A 23843-nucleotide genomic window follows, 5' to 3' on the forward strand; every position below is an offset into this window, starting at 1 on the left:
AATAACGGACTCATACTGAATATATCACAGTACAGGAATGCAGCAGACCTCAAACACAGTATAAAATAAAATTAAATAAAAGTAATATTGACAACAAAACAAACAGGAAAAATTCTTTATTCTAGTGACCTACTCTTAACAAAAAAATGTGCTAAGAAATATTCATGCTGTTTTTTTTTTCTTTCAATCAAAGCTGAAACAAGTTTTCAGAAAGGCCACTACTTTACAACCTTATGTTCCAAAAGTTTTATCACTTCATTTGTATGAACAATAAGTCAGACTTGTACAGATGTATGGTGGTATACTAGAAATAGTCCGTTGGACTGACAGAAAGAGTAAAGTTGTTTCAGTTATCTATCTGACATACAAAGGTAAAATTCAGTGGGCAATTTCTGATGTTTTGGTGTTCACCCATGCAGAAAATTTATATTTTATAAACCACTTAAAAATATTTAAATATATGAAACAATCTAATAAGAGAAACTATCTATACTATGCCTGAATACCATGTTTGGACAAAGCCATTGTAAACCTTTATAATGTATCACTGATTAAAGCTTAAAAAAACATCTTTAGCAGGTTTTTGCAGCTTTATGCAAATATTGCGAATGTGTTCAGCAGTTTTCACAACCAGATTGTCAACACCTGCAGCTCATTGACAAGGGAGCCCTGTAACTGGGATTCTTGCAAATGCCTGCTTGTGTGGATTTGCAGTCTCAGCATCCTTAGGTCCATTATTATTATTTTAAGCAAGAATATATGAAAAATGGGGGGTGTGGTGGCGTAGCAGGCTTGACTGGGTCCTGCTCTCTGGTGGGTCTGGGGTTCAAGTCCTGCTTGGGGTGCCCTGTGACATACTGGCGTTCCTGTTCTAGGCGTGTCCCCTCCAGCCTCGCGCCCTGCGTTGCCGGGTTATGCTCCGGTTTGCCGCGACCCCACTCAGGACAAGCGGTTTCAACCAGTGTGTGTGTATGAAAAATAAAACAAAATACAAAATCTTAATGAAGAAAATCATTGGAGTCAAGGCAAACTTATGCAGCCTCACAGATAAGGAGGTGAGCATCATCAGTGCTTACAGTGGTGTTTCTGCTGAAAGGCACATATGGTTTTACCACACTGCCAGCAGCTTTGGACTGGATGTGGGTTGCAGTCAGACTCCTCATGGCACAAGTCGCACTCCCCTCCTGACCTGTTATTGTGCTGTATCAGTCTGCGAAGCTCCTTGCGTGTGGCCGGATCCACACAGCAGGCCACATCCACGATTGAGATCCTGCTGGGGTCCCATACGCAATCTTCCTCCCTGCCTGAGCGGATACTGCTGATGCTAGAGTTGGGAGGCACCCAGGCACAATCAAAACCGTTCTGGTGCCAGGTTTTCTGCATGGGGTGGTTGTCGCAATTTATCTTCTTCACCTTGCCCACACGTACCTGCAGCTTGAACACTACCTTGTCCTTTTTGTCCACCGTCAGTGGGTAGCATTTTGCTTTTTCAATGTTGCGGCTGACGTACACCCCTGGGCCCAACAGGCCATCCTTGGATGGTTGAAAACCCCGGGAAATGATGGTCTTAGCATTCTGGAGATGTGTACCATGGTACATCATGTAGCAGTGCCCTTTCTTAGGCTCCTCATTTGCACTAAGGTTTTTCCTGTCCTTCACAGCCTCCCACCCAGAAAAAGTGATTGACATCTTCAAAGCCTGTAGGAAAGTCATGAAGACACCAATGACAAATTATAACAGCTAACAACAAAGACTAAAGTATATTTAACTAAAAAAAAATTCAAAAAGCAAAGTTTATTTCTACAGGAGTCTCATGTTTAAATTCAAATCTGCTCTATCTATGTATCTGTAAATCTATGACCAGAGTTCATATAAAGAATCAAGAGAACACATGCTGTACTTTACACATATGATTCCTTCTCTTTCTATTTCCATTTCTACACATTTTCAACAATTAATAACTTATCTCTTTATAAACCTTCTGGAAAGGCATTACATAAGATACGATGTATAATTTTATTAGATGTAAACTCGACATGCCAGTGTTGCACTCACTGAAAAAAATTGTTACAATAATCGCTGATATTCAACTATAAATTATTAGTGTATAATCATATATTGCATGGGTGCCTCCTGAGAGATTATTCAATAAATTATTTCTGAAAATGGACACTGCGTGGAGAAAACAACACAAGTCATAGAAAACCACACAATGTACTATACATAAACATATTAAGTTACAATATTCCACAACCCTGCTCTGGACAAGCGGTTATTGAAACTGGATGGATAGAAGCATATTAGCCATATGGATATTTAAAGTAATTATAGAAAATCTAGAGTAAAAATACAAACCGTGATCGTGAAGGAACCCGGTGTGATGAGTCTGAGCCGAGTTCTTTCGGTTTCATGGAAATAAAAACTGAAAGGACACGCAACTCCACCTCATTCGGTTCAACTTCTGAAAACTACAATTTTTTTTTTTTTTTTTGCAGATAGCAACAACTAGTATACTTGCATATTTCTATGCATTATTATTATGTACACACACATACATCTAAAAACTGCATAGAAATTTCTTTTAAATTTTAGGTTGCGACAGGTTATCTCGAGTGCTAAAAAAGTAGAGACAGGGAACATGTAGCAGTAATTACAGTAATAGTGATTATGATACTGTAAATGCATTAAAAACCGCTGTGGGGATTGTGGCAACCAGCCTCTATTCTAACTAACTTTGCACAAGCCAAGGTGGTACTAATTGACGTCAATTTTCGAATTCGTAACGTAGCGGCTTCAGTGCGGTGCCTTAGAACAGGAGAATAGCTGCAGATTTCCGCCGAAAAATATTTTTAGATTTAATTAATATCTCTTCTTAAGAAGTGTGGCAAAAGTAAGTGACCGGCGTCCCCTTATTATTAACTTACTCGGGGAAGCATCACACAGGCCAGCTGGAGATAGCTAGTGTTAAGTTTCATGACTTTTTACCCTTTTTCACACAGTGATCTTTACTGCCTTGTTAGCCGGGCTCACACATGTATGTGAATCATACTGTAGCTGCCTGATCGCTGCAGTGCCCTTCGGCTTACTACGACAAACCAAACGCTGCGCACACGGTCGTATAGCAGCCACTCGCTTATTACGCCGCTGAAGGACACGTCATAATTGTGGGCGGAGCCAATTTAGTAAAGACTTACTCGTCTGCCTTTTAAATGCCATGTGTCGTGTCACGTGAATAAACATTTAACGATGTATGTTGCTGGGGTTTTTGTGTCAGAGCTAAAGACCTGCCTTGTCGGATTTTATATTTATTTATATTGTAGCGTCCCTCCGCAGAGCTACTAACTAAAAACAGGCTCAGCAGTTAGGGTAAAAAGGAACGTGCATTTTATTTAGAGAAACTTTTTTGGTATTTAAAATGAGCTTTATTGCACAATTATAGATTTTCTGCAATTAACCACAACACCGAGGAACCAGGACCTCCAGCTGAAGACACCTCGTATTTACAGGACTGTTTTTTTTTTTTTTTCTTTCGGATCAGAATAGATCACCAACCCACCTAGGCGTGTCTGGTTCCACACATTTTGTCCAACTCGACAGGTAAAAATTTCTCCAGTCATCATTTCCGATAATGAAAGTCTTTATTCAACAGCTGTTATTCAATACTTGTTTTCTCCATCATAATAAATGGATCCTAAAAACTGCCATGCCAATAATAAAATTTTAAATAAAACAATTAAAAATTAATAAGACCAGCTAATTTGAAGACCGCATGACAAAACCTTTAAAACACTAAAAACATACCCAGGGCTTAAAATGATAAATAATTTAAAGGAAACTTACCCAGTAACATTCACCGCTCAGGAGGAGCGGTCCCCTGGCCTGTTCCCACGGTGTTACCATAGACCTTATCAACTGTTAACTGTTCTTGAGTATTTCTCTTTTCGCAACACGTTTTCCCTACAAAAATTTTAGTGAAACAGGTGAATGTATTTATAGCTTTTTTTTTTTTTTCTTCCAACGTATCATCAGCCCACCATACGGGATACCTGGAAACACGACGAGGATGGGATTCGAACCCACGCGTGCAGAGCACAATGGATTAGCAGTCCATCGCCTTAACCACTCGGCCACCTCGTCTCATCTCGTGTTGTGTCGTGTCGTCTCGTCTCGTGTCTTTTCACAGCAGTCATAACAAAGAGGTCACAAGAAGTCACTCCTGCACACTGGAGAATTCCCCTAAGACTTAGGGGAATTAAGTCACTCACAGTCCCCCTATCGCACCCAACGGTTAAGGGGCCACCACTAGAACTCCCCAGAATTTCCCTCGTGACGAACTGCGCATGAACAACAAAACAACCAATCAAAACGGAACACCGGACTACAGAAATTAATAGACATAAATCACCACTATCTACACCGAGCTAAACCAACTCTCCCCAGCAGGTGGCAGCAGTAATTTGACTTCCTGAGGATGTAATACGAGAGAAGGGGCTTGTTTTCTCCGGAGCTTCGCTCGTGGGCGTAATGGCTGGTCTCGTGCGGATGGTCGCTGTCTGTTCCGGGAGCTTGAGACGTACGTGCTTCGTGTCCCATGCTCTGCATAATGTCATTGGAATATAGACCCTTGCGGGCTGTTAGAGTGCTGGAAGTTGGATGTGGGCATTTTAGGAAGCGCATGAGAGTGGGTCAAGTTAGAGCCGAATGCTTACTTTCGTAAAGCTGGCGTTATGACTGCTGTGTGTGTTGGGAAGTGAAGTGGGAAGTAGTGGAGTTGCGCCGCTGCCCGTTTCGATGTTCAGCCAGGCAAGTCGACTGGTGAGGTGGTGCCTCCTGAGGTACCATAAGAGTGGTAAACGGCGTGTTCTAAAAAATTTGAACACAACCGGAACAACGTAATGTTCGAGTGGCGGCCTTTGGAGTGTGTGTTAGTATACTTCCACAGATTAAATACTCGGCGCAAGCCGTTTTGAGTTTTCCTCAACCGCTTCTGTCAGTACCGTCCGGAAGTGCCGAAATGCCAGTGGCGCGAGAGCTCAAGGCTAAGGCGGTGGGAAGGGGGGGGGGTATTTCTTTAAGGTTTGAGCCAAATTCCCATGATGCCCTCCAAGTGTAACAAATGTTCAAAAGCATATAAATATGTCACAATAAGTGCTTTATTAGCCCGCGGCACTGAACTGGTGTTCTTGAGTGCTCACCTCTCACAATTCCTGTCACTCAGTAGAGACTTTCTATTACAGAGAAATCTTACAAAACTAATAATACAAAAATATTATTGGGGCCAAAAACAAATTGTCTCTAGTGCTCAGTGGAGCTGCACACAAATTTTTGGATGGGTATTTTGCTGCTTTGCATAGTGGCAGGAAATGATTCCCTTTACAACTCTGTCTTTTTAAATGGGAAAGAGCTGCTCTGTATCTTGTTTGCGGCAGTCTTAGTGTAACACTTCTTATTTTGGTAAGGATTAAATGAACAAGTGAGCCATTAAATGCTTCAGTGTAAGGTTTATTTTGAAATCCATTGCGCTTTAAACTGTAATCCTAATACAAATCCCCCTTCTTAATTCTTGAAACAATTTTTCTGCACTGCAACTACAAGCGCCATCCGAATGCAATACGAAAGTTTAGAAGGGCTCGATTATGATGAGGTTCTTTTTCCCTTTTTTTTGAGTTTGATAAATTTTTGCATGGTGATCATAACATTGTCATTTTAAATTAATATGAAAATGTCTGGCTCCCAGAATATTCTTGGTTGAAAAGCTAATTCAAACTGTCAGTTTGCTTCTTCCTCCCACAGCTTTGTTCCTCAACTCTTCGTTCTTTGTCCAAGCCCTGCCCGCACTGAGCAAATATGACAGACATGCCCAGCTGACCTTCCCGATCCATGTGCTTCCCTCTTATTCCAGTGAGTACTGAAAGAAATGGCACAATATCCTTGGCATGATAACTGCTGCCTACCCGTACCCCAGCCTAATAATGGATTATTCTTTGGCTGTTGCTGTCACCCTACATGGGCACTCCCCCTATGCTGTGGGTGGTGGAGTGGTTGTAAGCATTGTACTCTTGACCTGTATTATTGGGTTACCAAGGTTGTTGTTTCCTCGTTTCAGAAGTCTGTTCTTGACTTCTTTAGCTCACGTAATTTAATACGGGACTTAAAGAAGTTATAGTAGCATCTTTCTGGTTTCAATACATAGATTCACTGCTAGTGTTTCCTGTTTGTTTCCAACAGTGACAAGTTCTGTTTCCTGTACAGTAAGTTATGCGATGCAGGTTACTAGTATTGAGAAGCGGATGAGGGGCCATGATGCTTATCTGACACTCTGCTATGCTATACGATACCAGACATGTTACACAACTACTGCAAATTTGCACTCTGCAGTTCTTTTTCCTCTCTTCAACTATTTGCCCATACTGGATCATTTAGCTAGTCACTTGTTGAAAGCGACTGTGATGGTCATAACTAAAATTCTCTAAGGGCAATATTATCCCTCATTGCAACTTCTTCATAATGCTGAAGGAAGCCTCAAACATAGTGTACAATGAGCTTGCTTTTCCCACAGGGTGATAGGGCAGGTATTAATAAATTACATCCATGGTAATCTAAAGATGTGGGTGCCTGCAAGGCTGTGGCCATGTTGTGGGGCTTGTAAACTAAGCTATGAGGTCTGTTCCATATAAACATTAATATTAAAGGGACTAAACATTTTGTGTAATATACTGGGAGTGTCCCTGAACAAATTAGTCATGTAATTGTATCTTAAAGCCATTAAAAGACGCAACATGACTGTCTCTCTGATGTTAGCATACACCAAAGCAGTTTAGATTGGCAACAGCCCTGACTTGATCCTCCACATCTGCTTTTTATTTAAAAAGGGCTTTAATGAAAAGGTTTGTTTAAAAATGACATTTTTTCCTTTTAGTTAGGGGATGTGTGAGGATTAATATGGTAACCTTTTTCTCCCTCTTTTCCACCAAGTGCAGTTACACCCTTCCTTTGTCATTGTTCTATTTATGGTGTGTGTGTGTGTGTGTGAGGTTTTTTTTTTTTTTTTAAAAAAACTTCCTTCAAAATTGGTACCTCATTCTTCACAATGCATCCTTTGTAAAATTTGTGCTGGACCTACCCTTCAAAACTGATGGGTGGTGAGAGAGGGAATGTTATAGTATTTTGAACAGTGAAACTTTGTGTCTGGTGCTTGATGCATAGATCGAGTATTTTCCCACATCACTATAATTGGTGTTTGTAAATTTCTTTTTTCTTCTAAAAACTGACTTGCTCCAAATATTTAACGAAAGAATTTAAATTCTAATTACAATAAGAATTACTCAACAGCTTATACATTAATTATAAGAACTCAACTGTAGTTTTTTCCTCCCCTCAGCATGATTATTCTTTCCTACCTTTTTTATGTTTGAAGATGAGCTGTTCAACAGAAATTGGTGTGACAAAAGTCAAATGAGAATTTCCAAATATGCTGTGTGGTATTGTAAAGACACTCATTTAGTTTTTTCAAGTGTCCTAGTTATTTGTGAAGTGAAATGAACTTATCATTCAGTGGCCTAATAAGATACATGGCCCTACAACATTGACTACAGCTCCATGTTGAGATTACTTTTGTTTTCTGGAACTGGCTTATTACCTCAACTGTCTGCAAAAGTTCTTTAAAGCCATTAAAAAAAAAAAAACCCTATTTAGCTGAGGTGACTAATACTTTCCAAATGAATCAAAATACACAACAGTAGCCATCTTAGGGAAGCTCCATTGTTTAGAAGAGACTGATTAGCAGTTATCAGCTACCGGTATAATAGGTAGGGATTGTTGAATGTTATCTTTTACAAAAAATAAGAATATTGAAACCACAGCATCTCAAATACACTAGATTACAACTTGAACTGGTACATCATGCAAGCTTATACTAAGATGGTCACCTACATGAAGGGTTTTAGCTCAAGAATGTTTCTGAATCTGTTTGCCGAATTCAGCAGTTCCATACTAAAAGAACTCACAAACCTCCGTTTTAAGCTCCACTGGAATGTGGTTGCGTGGGAGATTTGCACCATGAATGTGCATCCCACATGTCTGCAATTACATATACACACACGCACATTTCCTGAACCGCTTGTCCCATTCGGGGGCGTGGGGAGCCAGAGCCTAACCTGGCAACACAGGGCATAAGGCTGGAGGGGGAGGGGACACACCCAGGACAGGACACCAGTCTGTCGCAAGGCACCCCAGACCCACCGGAGAGTAGGACCCGGTCCAACCCACTGCGCCACCGCGCCCCCCTTGTCTGCAATTATTACATCATAAAATGAAGTCAACATGGACAATCATTTTTTGGGAATTTTTCCAGCACCTTCCTGAATATATGCCACAAAGAATTCAGGCTGTTCTGAGTGGGGGGTCCTATTCAGTATTACAATGGTGTTCTGAACAAAGTGGCCAGTAAGTGTGTCAGTGTGTATGTGTAATATCTATAATCTCGCACACACACAGCTTTACAGTCCTAAATCTTTGGGGTTAATGAGCATAAGGCTGAGTCTCTCGATGCTCTCATTTGTATACTCCCTTAGGACAACTTTCTGTGGGTCAGTATCATCCCCTTCACTGGAGCCCAGAAAATGGTTTGGCCATTTTGCAGATTCCAGGACCCGCATGCCACTAAGCCCTTGGATGTCTCTCAGGAAGAACAGTGCATCGTGTTGGAGGTCATGAATGGCTGATGGCACAGGAAAGTCCTGGGGGACATGGAGAAATGTGTAACATTTGTTGTAAAAACTGAGCACTAGGGATAGTAGCCAGGACATCATGGTGTAAGACAGCTTGCATTCAGACAGAGAATTATTTTATAAAACTGAATACTGTCCAAAAAAATAGCAGAATTAACTGGGTGACTGGAATTTCCTAATTTAAATATTTCTTAGCTTTTATAGTACATGGGGGGAAGCATGCAGCACAAATGAGTGGCTCTTTATTTTTGTAATATTTTTACAGTTAAATCCTGCAGGTTTACTTTTGAGGAATGAACTATGCCTATTTCATCTAAAATGAGTTTCAAAACCTGCTTTGAGTAGCTTACCTGTTTCACATAAACACCTGCTTCCTGCTCACAGCAGCACACAGTGAAACTATGCATTTGGTCTTTGTCTTGGAACTGAAGAATGACTGGTCGTCCCATGGGAATGACTTCACTGGTCATGTTGTTGTAGAAGTGGATAATAAATCTGCAGTACACTAATGAAAATTTAATTAAAATACTAAACAGTACACATATGGTTCACATGTAAGTAATAAGAAAATATAACAATTATTAATGAACAGTACTACGAACCTAATTAGGACAAGCAGTTAATAAAAATGGATGAGTGGATTAATAAGTGGTATGCAATAACTCTTTTTTGTACCGCATAAAATATTTGAGTGCTTTTGTAGCATTAGAGTATGAAAAGTTTCAAATCACTCTGCTATATATACATATATATACTATATATATATACATACAGTATATATACATATGCACACACTCTCCTTACCTCTACTCTTCTCATTCGTTGATATGTACTTATACTCGAGAAGGCCCCCATCCATGCACATAAATTGGAGTTTTCTGTTTTGAATCATTTTCTCAAAGTCTCTACATTTCACCAATCCGTCACACTCATCTACAGCAGAAGATAAGATGAAAATTATTAGATGGGTGCTATGGAGGACAAGAAAGGGATAATTTTGCAGTCACTTGAAACATAACCAAAGCCATTGTTTTTAGTTCTGTCCAACCATGTAGATATTAGTGACATGGGTGGGATGAGCTTGTAAGTCTGGAAAAAACTCAATGACATGCGTCATAAAGCAAATCTGCTGTGTCAGCAACGCAGGCTTCCTGTGCACAATTTGTTTTCTGCCATCTGTAAATCCACACTTGCATAAACAAAGTAGTAGATTGCGCATGTGTATATGCAGGTCAAAGAAATTGATGTTTTACCTCCATCTTCATTGTCCAAAAGGTGTATCGCTGTCATGGATGAAAATATTAAAAATATAAGAAAAAAGAGCTATTAATCACATGGAAGGTTTTTTGGCAAAGGACAAATGCTATTACAGCTGTAAAAGAGATACACTTTCTAAAGTTGTTGATGTATACAATCTGGGATAGATGTTAAAAACCACATTTAAAAAATCCACAGAGCTAAAACATGAGAAAGTTTTCTCATTCTGACTTCATCAGAAAGTAGTGCCAGGTACTGCTAATCCAAATTTGTATTCTGTGTTTCTAGAAGGAGCTCACTGACACCAGTATGCCAGCCTAAGCAGATGCATATAAAGCATAATTTATTCATTCGTTGGCAATGTCTCTGGCAGTTAAAGTACTGTTAATTTGTTGCTTCTTCAGCTTGAACATTAGATGTAAAACTCGTAAAATAAAACCGCAGTGGGTCTATCATAGATACATTACAAGATTGACCTTTTGACACTAAGGTTAGAGGTCAAAGGTTAATATTTTTCACTCACTTTAGTTTCTTGATGTGACTGAGCATTTTCTGCAGCCTATGCATGCATCGCCTTATAGTCAACCAGAGGAATATTGTAAGGAAACTTCTTTTAACTCCTCAGCAGTGAATTACTTTTGCAATTTGTTCAACGAATGTCCATCTTTACTGCTGTGCCATGTTCTTACAGTGAGACATTATATGCAATTGTTGGTTGTGCAAGTTATGCAAGTCAATACTGACACCACAACTTCGTAAAACTGTTAAAGGGGCTTAAAAATCCTGGCTTACCGTGAAAATTGATTTCATAATTTTTTAGAAATATGAGATCGAAACCGGAGGGGTGTGGTGGCGGGGCGGGTTTGGCCAGAGCCCGCTGTGTGGTGGATCTGGGGCTCGAGTTCTGCTTGGGATGCCTTGCGATGGACTGGCATCCCATCCTGGGTGTGTCCCTTCCCCCTTCAGCCCTGTGCCCTGCGCTGCCGGGTGGGCTCCGGCTCACCACGACTCCGCTCTGAACAAGTGGTTGTACACATTGGTTGGTTGGTTTGGTGAGACTGAAACCAAAAGTATGTTGCACTTCCATCCAGGCAGACCTCAGATGATGCTCTGTAAATAAACACAAAGTCTGAATGAGTATAGCACAGCAGTCAAACTCCAGTACATAATAAAACCATGTGCTTTGAGTGACATCTATAAAGACATCTCAACAATGAATTCAAGGCTACAGTTGCACGTGGGTGTATTGCATGAATGCCAGAATTTCATTTGTTGTGGACTGCAATAAAGAAAATTCCCCATTATTCTGGGAAAACACCTTAACTACAAGCAGCCTGTGCAAGAATAGAGGTCTTTCAGTATAAATGACATCACGTTTCTCCGCTATAGACACTATCTCTGCGCACTTCACATATGCCACGGAGGCCAGTGACTCATTTATTTACAAAATTTATATTTATTTTTCTTATTCTCATTTATTCACAATTTTTAACTATTAAATCAGGACATTGCTGAATTAACAAAGACAAAAAAGAAAATAATTAGGCAATTTACAATATTAGGTAATCAACTTTCAATAATATTTCCATTTATACAGCAGGGTATAAATGTTACTTACAGTGTTTATTCAGAGTAAGTATATTAAGTGAGGTTAGTAAAATTCAAACAGCAACTTTAGCATTTCAGGACAAAAGCCCTAAACACTACACTACCTGCTGTCTGCACGTCACTAATATATATTGCTGTAATATCTGCCCTTATATACTGTATATGTTCGTATTCAGCCCTCTTGAACCTTTTCATCTTTTGATCTACAGCACTGAATCAGTGGATTTAAGTAGGCTTTTTTGACACTGATCAAAAGAAAATACTATTTAAAGTCAATGCAAAAACATGTTTCTACAAATCAATTTTGAATTAATAACAAATATGAAACATGAACACTGCAGCGTTTTGCCCATCGCTCTCTTCAAAACTGTTTATGTTCTGTCAAGCTGGATGGGCAGTGAGTGAACTGCATGTAGCCCCTACTAAACTTGTTCCCGTGATGTATTGTGTACCTGGGGTGTGAATTCTCATTGGCGTAAAATAGTTTTGTTTTAATATAGAGAAGGGTTATGGCTTTGTAAGCTTATGTTTTTTTGTTCTCGTATTGCAAGTATTTTTTTTTTTGTGTTTATTTGGCAGGAAAGTGACATTTAAAGATTACCCAAACAGTGCTAATTGGCGGAAAGGTCCGGAGAGGGTTCAAGAAGAGTGGAGTGAGAAGAAGAGGGTTGGAGAACGTGTGAAGAGGACTGTGGTTTTATTAATTGAGGAGACCGGGCTAGGAGAGCGAGCTGTGTTGGGTTCGTTCTCGCTCCAGTGAGCGAGGATGTAAGGACAGGTCGCTGACTGTTTCCTGCATCACACAGAACAGTGAGTACCAACAGAGTATTTTTTCCTCACGGAGGACAAGTGAGCTCCAACAAGCGTGTCAACAAGACGGTACCATAGACTGAGTGATAAAAAAAAGAAACCCGGGTATTAAGTTTTCACTTTCTGTAGTTGAGGGTACTGTAATGTTTAAAGGTGTGAATTATTAGTTTTTATATTAAATGTTCTTTGGTTTTATCTTTAACTTGGATGTTGTGATATTCTGTGTGTTTGTAATGTTTTTTTGGGAAAGGAAAAAGGCCTGTGGTTGCTAAGTGTGATGCATGGGTCGGGAGATCTAATCTCACAATATAACACTATAGCTTTTCACTACGCTAACTGGGCCTTTCCCCACCCTAGCAAGAGTCATACCCCTCAGATTGGAAAGCAACAGTAGACGCGTGCAAATACCGAAAAACCAGAATGGGTGAGTGGGCTACATGCAATTTTCACTTCCTGCCACAAATTCCAATGGGATGAAGATGTATCTGACCCTGGCAAATGAGCTATAAACAAAAATAGCCATTGTCTGACCTGTTGGACAAAGATAACAAGCCCAAAGTAAACTGCAGTGCTACCTGGCCCTAAAGAGACAGCGGAACGCGATACATGGAGGTGACGGGCAACAGACCAAGGACAACCTTGACACAGTACACCCCCCCCCCCCACACACACACCATTATTAGAGATTATTATTCCACTGTTACAGTAATGATCACTCTGTTGTTGTTGCTAATACTAGTACAGATAATACTTTGTTCAGCTTTGATTTTTTTTAATTTATTTAAAAAGTCATGATTTCTTATAATTACAATAAAATACTGTTTGTAGAAGTGTACACTATTAGTAATGGCAGTAAGGTATGTGGTGATCAGTTGTTGTTTCTGTTATTACCTATAGAGGGCAGAAGTGTTCGGTAGGTACAGGAAGGATACCTAGGCAGCGAGGAAGCGGATTTAGTGGAGATACCGAAAAGCACATGGTAGTGAGAACCCAGCGTGGACATTAAACGAGGCTACGTACCAGTTAACAAAATCATTCTCAGTGTGTTTATTGAGTAAACACAACATGGTACCAGGAGTGCTCTGAGCAGCTAACAGACGTGAGAATTACGATGGTTTACGCTGGGTTCTCACTACCATGCGCTTTTCGGTATCTCCGCTAAATCCGCTTCCTCGCTGCCTAGGTATCCTTCCTGTACCTACCGAACACTTCTGCCCTCTATAGGTAATAACAGAAACAACAGCTGATCACCACAAGGTAGCTAGTGGTTACAGCTGCTGTGTTTTGACACTGTGGTCACAGGCTCAAATCCCCTCTTCAGCTGCAGTTGCCTTGAGTGAAGTACTTCCCCTAAAGTTACCCAGCTGGAGGTAATGTACGAGTACCAGCTGCTCTGGAGAAAACGGATGAATGTGAAGTGATGCTGGATTGACTAGCGTGGACGTTAACGTCCGTTTAACACCGTGAGACTTGTGTGCGGAGAAGGCGCTCTGCACGGAGTGTGTCGCCCTGCACAAACACAAACAGAGAGTGTACGGGCAAACACAACAGACCCAGCCCGTGGCCTCTGCTAATGGCCGGGTCCTGCTTTCTGGCGGGTCTGGGGTTCGAGTCCTGTTTGGGGTGCCTTGCGATAGACTGGCCTCCCATCCTGGCCCAGTGTGTGTTTGTACCCTCCCCCACCGAGCCCTGTGCCCTGTGTTGCCGGGTTAGGCTCCGGTTTGCCGCGACGCTCCTTGGATAAGCGGTGCGCGTGTGCGCGTGTGCGCGCGGGCTCTTTCCACATGTAATCTGGAACGCCAGCCGCGAAGTGACATCAGTTCAAAAACATAAGCCTTGTTTCCTACAAGCACCACAGCTGCTCCGCACACGTGCTCACGACCCCGCGCATACTATAGCGGCGTCTCGTCATGCGAGCAATGAGTGGTTACAAAACAATTGTGTGGGAAAGAAATGAGATGAAAAGGAATCAACGAGACGCCAATCATTCTCGCAAGGTGAGGCGGCGGCAGGTCGGCCGTTCGACTTCCAAGAACGCTAATTTGCAAAAAAAAAAAAAAGGGAACTGACAGTAAGACACCACACTCGCCCAAGGGGGAAACACCGTTTCCCCCACAGTAGTAGTACGACCACTGGACCAGCGGACTGAGCACCGCTTTTTGAACACGACATCACCCGCAATCGCAACCAATAGCAACCGTAATCGCGCCTGAAACGGCAGATTCTATCCCTGTATCATCTTCATCATTATTATTATTAGTGGTAGAAATAAATAAACGATCGCGCGACTACTAGTAAATAAACGAACGCATGCCATGGCATGTCGCCGCTTCCCTTCGCGCTCCCTACGTCACGCGCACGTAGCCACGAGCGCGCCAGAATCGTACACAGTAAACAGCTTTGACTGTCGCCACGCGAGTGCAAAATAAAGCCTTGATCTCGCGATCAGGTGCGGATTAACCCCAAACTGTAGTTATTAACACTAGGGGGGCTGTGTGCTGCGAGGAACTGCCGAGAAGAAGGGCACTACAGTATTGCAAGGCACTTATTTCTGGATTATTTTTGGTCATAAACGGGCACGAGCAGAAATGACCAAAATGTCTCCTTGCCACATCAATCAATTATATTTTAATTAAGTACGTAAAACATCGAAAGACGGGCTAGAATAGCACTTCTCTGCACCAAAAACTGTACCGCAGATGAATAAACGCAGCGAGGAAAACCCTGATCAAGGCTGATGATGATGTGATGAAGCTGCTGGTTGCGCAACTTCTTCTCCAATTCAAAAAGCTCCTCTTTTAGCCGTCGGCCCACGAGGTGCGCTGATCCGAATGCAGAAAGAACACTTTACCTCCGTGTAATGTCAGCGCACAGCCTGTGTTGGGGAACAGCGATGCTCGCTCCGTCCCAGCTTCTCCAGCTGCTCCAGCTGCTCCAGCCTCCTACTGTCCTCCTATCGTCAGTTCAGCTCGAAACGCGCGCGCTCCCTCTCGCCACACGTGTCCCGCCCTCCCCCTGGGAGTGTCCCCGGACCCCGCGCTCTCCCACGGCGTACAATGCTTACGCTGCACTTACACTACACTTAGACTAGAGACTCAGTGAGACTGCGCTTACTGTACGCGTCCCAGGAGGGTCCGCGAAGGGACACAGTTATTCATTTCCAGAGTGATGCAAAAAAATTCTCAGGGTGGGTGAATCAGCTTTCTCGCAAAAATAAACCTCCCCGAAATTCAGAAATGACTGTTATGGCGTGAAATTTTATTTGCGGCCGACGTTCACGCGTCCCGAAAACGGAATGGAAATCCTTCCGCGTTCATTGAAGCGCAACAGGTCTGAGTGATGAAGACATGTCTGAAACGAGCCTAGAAAATGCGGACCGGCATCTTGTTATGCAAAAATAGGATCGCTGGGTGGCGCGATACGATCAAAGTATATTTAGCTGTCTTTTGATAACGCGTGTCAGAGATTTAACGGTGTTTGATTTAAAAAAAAAAAAAAAAACTTCACAACTGCGTGGCCATTTATCCAGCAGGTTATTTATTCTTACTGTACCAAATAAAGGCAAGTTCCTTGGTCAAGGTACTGCAGCATGAGTCGGATTCAAACCACCAACCTTCAGGTTGCAGCGAACACCGCATTGCAATGATCTCTCGTTTGCTTTACTCATCTTTGCTTTGGTTCAAAGGTGGAACTTGGGCGGTAAGCGGAGGTAAATCATGGTAAGTATATTGCTCATGTTACAGGACCTTGCAACGTTCAGGGTACACAGCCACATCTGTGAGCGCTGCTGTCCACTGGGATTGACGTTCTGTGCTATGTGGCAGATTTCATACCCTTGCTGAAATCTTCTTCGAGGAGGTGTTGGAGGAGGAACAATAGATAGCATAATTAGGCTAAATAATAGATGTAATTATCCTGCAATATACGTTTCACTGTAAGACATTAATTTTTTTTAACGACAGGTCGCACAGAACACTTGAACCCAGGTGCTACAAGAGCGGGGCCCGCAGGGCAATTGGGGGGCTTCTTCTCAGCCAAGGGTGCCTTATAATTTAATGTAGAAACTTGTGGAAGCAGAGTGCCTAAAGCTAAATAAAATTGTGGTGTAATTCATTCTACAGTTTTTTTTTTTTTACATGCCATTTTTTACTTAAAAATGTCTCCTGTTCTGAAGCCATAGGGGAGCCTCACAATGTGAAATGGGTCAGGCCTCACCGGAGCTCTCCGGGGGCCTACCTACTTGTGTGTGACCTCTGTAGCGAAGCAGCGTTACGAGAAACAAAAATCGGTTTTTTAATTTTTTTGGCAGTACTTCATGTTTTTTTCTATGGTGTTCCATTCTCTATGTATACAATGTCATTCCAAACATGTTTTAACTGTAAAAATCTGTAAAAAAAAAAAAAAGAAAAAGAAAGTATTTTTCAAAAGGTTGCATTTTGTTTTCAACATCTGTTTTTTGGAGGTGATTGATAACATTTACCACACCTTTGGGAAAACTAGGAGTGCTCAATGTAAATTAACAACATTTTTCATCATCTCTTAAGAAAAAATTACCCCTGTATACAATATGTATTGGGTTTCTATAAAGTGAAACATTCTGGTCTATGTTAACATCATAGCTCAGGGAGCCACTGTATTCAGTGTGCAGATCATGGTAAATAGATAGCAATTAGTAAACAGTGAACAGCTGGAGCTGTTAATCATGACTGGTTCACAAAACACACACCCTTTAAGTGGTATTGAAGCAGCAATGGTGTGTTTTGTTAAGCAAGACAAGTCTCTGTAAAAGCATCATAACGCTGATGACATTATATCTCTTTCTGTCCAGATGTGATATGTCCAGGCCCATCTTACACCATAATCATCTGAGTGTTCCAGTTTGTCTCATGCTGCTGGTCAGAGGAGAGGTGGCAAGGCTCACTGTCCCTTTGCTGCTGAGTTGCACCCGGGTCACACCTGTGCCGGGGGCCTTGTACTGTCAAATGTATAGTAACTGGTACAGCCACCACCTGCCTCAGCAACATCATCCAGCTAACATCTGTTTGGACGAGCCCTTGCTGATCAGCTGTCTCTCTGTTGTGACTGCGACTAATCACTGTGGTATTTCCTGGACTTGTGAAGAGCTCTGCGATTTTTATTGGTTTTATAGAGTTCACAGGGTCAGAACAGCGTCCAGAGAGATGGTACAGTGAGAAATTGCAAATGTGTCCACTTACGTAGAGCAAGGGCTCGGGGTGTAAAGGTCCCAATTTATCACAGGTATGATCATGTAGTGCTTGCTAATATCTTCCAGAAAGGTGTTCAGGGATTCCAGGATTCCTTGTGTTACGCGGAACCGAGGACGCGGGGATGACCGGACCCAAGTGCAGGATCGTTTGTCAGGAACCAAGGGGTCAGGCGAGTTCTCGTTGTCAGGGACGGGCGAAGAGTCGGGCGATCGGAGGTCAGAGTGGGAGCGAGGATCCGTGGACATGGTCATGAGACGAGGCGAATGGTCAGAAGACAGGGAATGAAGAGTAGGAGCTAGGAACGAAGGAGACCAGAACATAGGCACAAAAGGGACAGTTGTCTCAGTGAGATTCTGCAAGCATGAAGGGGCTGAGGAGGGTCTTTTAAAGGAGAGCACTTTGATTATCGTCCGATGCTTGATCTGCATCAGGTGCTGTCGATTGTAGTGCGGTCATGGATGTGACACCTTGAAATTACCATGCAAATAAAGTGTGACTTTTTCAAGTGGGGGAAATTTAAACGCTCCAGTCATACACATATTTATAATAGAAACTTGTTGTCATGGCAACAGACAGACTGAAGACAGGCAGGTAGGTTGTGAACCCAAGTGCGGGTTGGTTTTATTCATTTCTCCAGGTTCAAAGGGCAGAACAGGATTGAGGTCAAAGACAGGCGAAGGATCTTCAATGTGCGAACGTCACAACGAGGACAAGGCAAACTTGGTGGTCAGGAAACGGGATGGTCAAGAATCGGGAACAGAGGTCATAGGCACAGAACAAGAGATCGCTGATACCACGAGGGTGTTTGCAAGAATTCGCGTTATCTTGCCGACATAGAGCTCCTTTTATCCTGGGTGTCATGAATTAGTCACAGGTGTTGCCGCTCCGCTCATTCCTGGGGGCGTGACACTTGTGGTTTAGACCACAACATTAAAGACGTTTCTTCCAAATATGTAGGAGTTGTTAGCCTACGTACCATAACATCATCAAGGAAGGAGTTTGGGAGTTGTGATTTAATTTTGTTAGTTTCTTATAGGAAAAATGCACAAGAACAAAGCACGTGAACAGGGGACAGCTGGTAGTGCACCAGTTAGAGTTGCTGCATTTCAACCTAAAGATTGCAGGTTCAACTCTCACCTCCGGCTATAGTATACTTGAGCAACATACTTACCCTAAATTGCTCCAGTAAATTTACCTGGTTGGATAAATAATTACACATAGTTCAACATTGTGCATTGTTTTGGTGAAGAGCATCAGCTAATTGTTCCTCACCCACAACCATCTCCTCAATGGATATCAGTCTGGATTCAAAGTTGGTCACTCCACGGAGACAGCGCTCCTGGCAGTATCTGATGCTCTCTAGTCGGCTAGAGACGCCTCCCTCTCCTTGGTCCTCATCCTCCTCGACCTGTCTGCAGCATTCAGCACTGTCAACTACCGAATTCTACTCCCCTGTCTTAGTCAGCTTGGGATCAAAGATGGTTTGAGTCCTACGTATCTGACGGATCCTATCAAGTGGTCTGGTGGGGCTCCTGTTCTTCTTCTGTGCCTGTCTCAACTGGTGTCCCGCCAGGCATGGTACTGGGTCCTCTACTCTTCTCAAGCTACACCTCGGCCCAGTCATTGCCTCCCATGGATTCAAATACCACTGCTACACTGATGATACCCAGCTCTTCCTCTCCTTTTCACCGAAGCATCAGACATTTCCGCACACATTGCTGCCTGCCTGTCAGACATCTCTGCATGGATGTCTGATCACCACCTACAACTCAGCCTCTCCAAAACAGAGATTCTGCACTTCCCAGCTGGCCTGTCTTCCTGTCACGATCTCTCAATCAAACTGGACAACTCACTTATTTTGCCTACCTCCTCGGCTAAGAATCTAGGAGTGATGATTGACTGAAGTCTATCTTTCCCTCAGCACATCAAAGCCACAACCCAGACCTGCAGATACCTCCTGCATAACATCCACATGATTCGTCCTTACGTCGCTACTGACTCTGCCCAACTACTTGTCCAGGCCATGGTGACATCCCATCTGGACTACTGCAGCTCTCTCCTGTGTGGCCTTCCTGCTACTGCCATCAAACCTCTACAGCTAATACAGAATGCTGCTGCATGAGTGTTTGACTTGCCAAAGCATTCCCATGTATCTCCTCTTCTCGTTTCTCTGCACTGTCTTCCTATAGCTGCCCGGATCAAATTTAAGACCCTGCTTATGGCCTACAAATGCATCAATAGAACTGTTCCCAGCTATGTACATGACTTGATCATCCGCTACAGCCCAACCAGACCACTTCGCTCTTCCACATTTACGCGCTTGATGATCTCACGAACGAAAGGTATAGCACGAAGGTTCTCGATTCTGGCTCTGTTGTGGTGGAACGACCTACCGCTCTCACTCAAAACTTCTGAATCTCTGTCCTCAGTTATAAAGGGTCGTAAAACTCACTTTTTCCATGATCTCTTAAGTACACGTAAGGTGTAAATGTTCATGCACTATAACTTGAAGATCATGCCTGGATAAGCCTTTACGCAGCTACTCCTCTAATGTATCGTAAATGTTTATATGTGTCTCCAAAAAAAAAAAATTACTAGGAAGGCGATCAGGAATCATCGATATTCTGATAAAGTTTTATTCAGCTACTTGTGTGATGAACGTCAGTGCATATGGTGGAAAGAAACAAGCGTAACTGTACTTTAGAATCATGCATCGGTATCTAAGTCTCTCTTTCTCCTAATGTAATGCACACATTGTATTTTCTATGAGATTTATGTCGTTTTGGAGAAAAGCATCTGCTAAATGAATAAATGTAAATGTATCCATTGCTCTCCAACTGTGCTACTAGTGATCATGTATCAATCAGGCACCTTTTCTGCCTTGTTTGCCTACTATATTAATATCACATAATTCATGTTTGCAGAAAATATTTGTATTTTATTTATTTACACCCGTAGTGTCTAAACATTGCACTTGTTATTCCAAGTTATTTAGAATGAATTGATTATGGTGAGTGGAGCAAAATGGTTTCTGTAGTAATGCTTCTTTTCCATGGAAACCTGTTACCAGCAGCCCAGTCTGTCCACTGGGTCGCACTTAAATGAATAGCTCAAACTGCTGATGGGAGCAGGGTCATTTGTTCAAACAAATTGGGAATGCCTTGAACAAAAGATAGAAATCTGTGTGGAAGCTCTTCAGTCTTTATCTCCAAAACCTACCTCAGTGTTCTTGAACAAGTTGTTTGCCAGCAGACGTATAAAACTTCTAATCATGGTAGCATTGCTGTCCATCTGAGTTCCCACAGAGTTTTGCTCTTGCGATATAATTAACAATGATGTGTGTAGTAGGTTAAAGAGCTCTGAGGCTTTTGGTCAGGCTGAGGTGTGACTTCCTCTTTTGTATTTTCTGTGTATAATAGCAGAGTATACATTATACATGGCAAATTTCATAAAAATTACAACTGATATTACTGTCATATGAAATCCCAAAGGCAGCTGCACAACAGACAAATGCCACTGTTGCTCTGCAATGCTCAAAATCCCACCCCACCTCTCGAATACCATTCATTTCATATCTGAATTCATAGTTCCTCCACGTGGGGCACAGACAAAGGCATGTGCTCTGGGCCATCTCTGATACCTTACTCGCGATGCGTTACATAACAGACACGTGATGCAGTCTGGAACAGAGGCTTATGTGAAGCTGAGGCTCCACCTCCTATGGGATGTAAAAAGGGCCCGGATTTGAGAGAGCCACAATGTGCTGAACTGCCTGGCCATGACGTCCCTGAAGCTGACTCAACAGCGTAAGGCTTTTTTACTCTCATTTTGCTTCATCCTGCAGTTTCTGTAGCACTGAGGTGTGTGTGCGCTTCGTGAGCCAGCGGCCACGCTCTGCTGCGTTTTCGAGGGCTGCTGGCACTCTCACACACTGTTCTCAGGTTGCCCTCACGTCGCGGTGGGGGTGGGGTGCCATCAGATGGGGCGCACTCAGAGGGCCAGCTCACGCTCAGCGTTTCTGGTCTTTCCACACGTGCTTGGCTTCAGCTCATTGTCGTGACAGCAGTCGCATTGGGTGTGGAGCATCTCTGAAGTAAGCCTTCCTGCTTTCTCCTGCATGTCACCCAGGAAAACAGCAGAACATGAGTCTATGAGTCTTCATTTCTGTGAGCTCGTGTTTTCATTCAATCAGTATTGTGAAAAACTGGGATGGCAGCTGATGTATGTGAAACTGAAGTTGTGTAAGTCCCTTTGCGTGAAAGGGTCTGTTGAGCAAGTTAGGCAGGCGACTGTAACTGTGCGGGAATTCATGGTAGAGTCACCTCGCTGTTTTTAAACAAATCCACATTTGCGCATGGACCGCAGCTCTTTATTGCCACTGCAGCCAGGGGCCATGTGCGGATAAATAATACATTATACCCAAATGCCCCAACATTCCTGCAGAGTGGAACCTTCTTTGTCCAAAGACTCCTTTTCCTGGGTACAGTATGTCTGCAGCATACAAATTCACTGTAATGAGTTCTGACATATGTAATTATGAGGATCTGGAATGTTGGAATTATTCGTTATTTTGACCTGATTAACAACACATGATAGCTATAGTCACACAAAATGGACTGATGCTCCCAGTTGTGTTGAAGCGACACATTGTAATCTAAAATAGCGCAGTAAAAATATTTTAAAATTGTAAAACTGCGTTGTAGAAATAGCTTTGCATGATGGAATTCATGCATTGTGAAGTGACTAGAATACATCATTGTCCACATCAGTCACATTACTGTAAATCAATGCATTCGATATGGCACATAACTTACCAAATATACCACAAATGATGAGGATGGGGGGTTTCACTGTCCTCTGTAAAGGACCTGTGCCTCACTGTGAATCCCCCCATACACAGGTCGGAGGGTTCCTGCTGCGAGTGGTCTACAGTGCATTGCCCCACTGGTACAGTCAGTTGAGGAGACCCCCGAGCCCATCGCCACAGAAGTTCACGGCTGCATCCCCTCCTGGATTGAGGGCAGCTTCCTCCGGAATGGGCCTGGCAAGTTTGAGTTTGGGAGCCACAAGTGAGTGTTTGGGGTTGGGGGGTTCCAGTGTAAATGTCCCCACTGATCAAAGTCTCACGTTTTACTATTACATATATTCGATGAATACAGTGAAATTTTGGTGCTACAGTTGTCTTCATACAGTAGTCTACACTGGTAATGGCAATGGAAAGTTATGAACAAAAAAAGTAAAACGACCTGGACTCACTTCACCCATGATCTCTTAAGTTCATGTAATGTGTAAATGTTCATGCACTATAAACTCTGAAATCATACATGTTAAACAATGGATAGACCTTCACGCAGCTACTAATGTAATGTAATTCAAATGTTTATACAGTATATGGGGGGCTCAGGGACGTGGCGGCGTGGTGGGTTTGGTCTGTGCCCACTGTGTGGCAGGTCTTGGGGTGCCCTGTGGTGGACTGGCGTCACATTCAGGGTGTGTCCCCTCCCCCTTTTCCTTGTGTTGCTGGGTGGGTTCCGGCTCACCATGACCCTGCTCGGGACAAACAGTTATAGACATTGGTTATACTGTCTGTGTGTGTGTGTGTGTGTGTGTGTGTGTGTGTGTGTGTGTGTGTGTGTGTGTGTGGTGGTAAGATTGCTGCCTTTCACCCGGGAAACTGGGGTTTGAATCCTGGTCATGGCCTACCTCCAGTAGGGGGTCCTTAGGCAAGACCTCTTTACGCTTGGCTCTGCCTACCTCTGATATGAGAGCAAAACAAACAAAGAGAGTCATGCTGGCTCAGATGTTGCCTGGATTAACAAGGTCTGCGCCAGATGTGGGGGAACCAGGACATACTGACGATAAGTGGGCTACTGGAACTAGAACAAGGCATGCATGGACAAGAGATGAGAATAGGGAACTGTTGGAATGCTACTACACAAGTAACCCCAGTGAAAGGGGTTACATAAAGAGGATGTGGGACCTATGGATACTTTGAAACCCAACATCAAGACTAATGCCTAAACAACTAGTAGCTCAGTGTTACAACATCCGCAAGAAACAACTGCTATCACAACTAGAGATTGATGAGGTACAACACAAATGTTACGGCAAGGGGGAGCCAGGACAGGTCAGGGGGAGATATCATCATCCCCACACTCTGAGATTGGGTACCAAGCCCCAAGAACAATGAGCCCTTGTAAGCTGAATGCAA

At 42.8% G+C, this 23843-nt stretch overlaps 2 protein-coding genes and 1 non-coding gene across 6 annotated transcripts in view; 1 reads left to right on the top strand and 2 right to left on the bottom strand.

Annotated features, from left to right (window-relative positions):
* Nucleotides 1-1005: 1005 nt before the first annotated feature.
* On the bottom strand, nt 1006-2381 carry gig2o (grass carp reovirus (GCRV)-induced gene 2o). The gene is made up of 2 exons (XM_018755229.1): nt 2356-2381; nt 1006-1698 (listed from the first exon to the last, which is right to left on the bottom strand). Exon 2 carries the CDS (start codon nt 1687-1689, stop codon nt 1066-1068), a length of 624 nt encoding a protein of 207 aa, XP_018610745.1. The 5' UTR covers nt 1690-1698; nt 2356-2381; the 3' UTR covers nt 1006-1065.
* Nucleotides 2382-4055: 1674 nt separating this feature from the next.
* trnas-gcu (transfer RNA serine (anticodon GCU)) lies at nt 4056-4137 on the bottom strand. The gene has a single exon. It is a non-coding gene; the product is annotated as a tRNA-Ser (tRNA).
* A 348-nt stretch (nt 4138-4485) lies between these two features.
* LOC108936233 (beta,beta-carotene 9',10'-oxygenase-like) overlaps nt 4486-23843 on the top strand; it is a 31246-nt gene continuing 11888 nt past the window's right edge. Inside the window, exons 1-3 of one of the 4 annotated variants that reach the window (XM_018755483.2) lie at nt 4486-4573; nt 5794-5901; nt 22533-22701. In XM_018755483.2, the coding sequence (XP_018610999.2) occupies nt 4525-4573; nt 5794-5901; nt 22533-22701 (326 nt within the window). In that variant the 5' untranslated portion in view covers nt 4486-4524. Of the gene's footprint in view, nt 4574-5793; nt 5902-12321; nt 12405-21324; nt 21439-22532; nt 22702-23843 lie in introns of those variants that run through there. The other 3 variants (XM_018755485.2, XM_018755486.2, XM_018755484.2) reach the window with 3 other exon arrangements.

Source organism: Scleropages formosus, chromosome 4 (genome assembly GCF_900964775.1).
Source record: "Scleropages formosus chromosome 4, fSclFor1.1, whole genome shotgun sequence".
NCBI classification, from domain to species: domain Eukaryota; kingdom Metazoa; phylum Chordata; class Actinopteri; order Osteoglossiformes; family Osteoglossidae; genus Scleropages; species Scleropages formosus.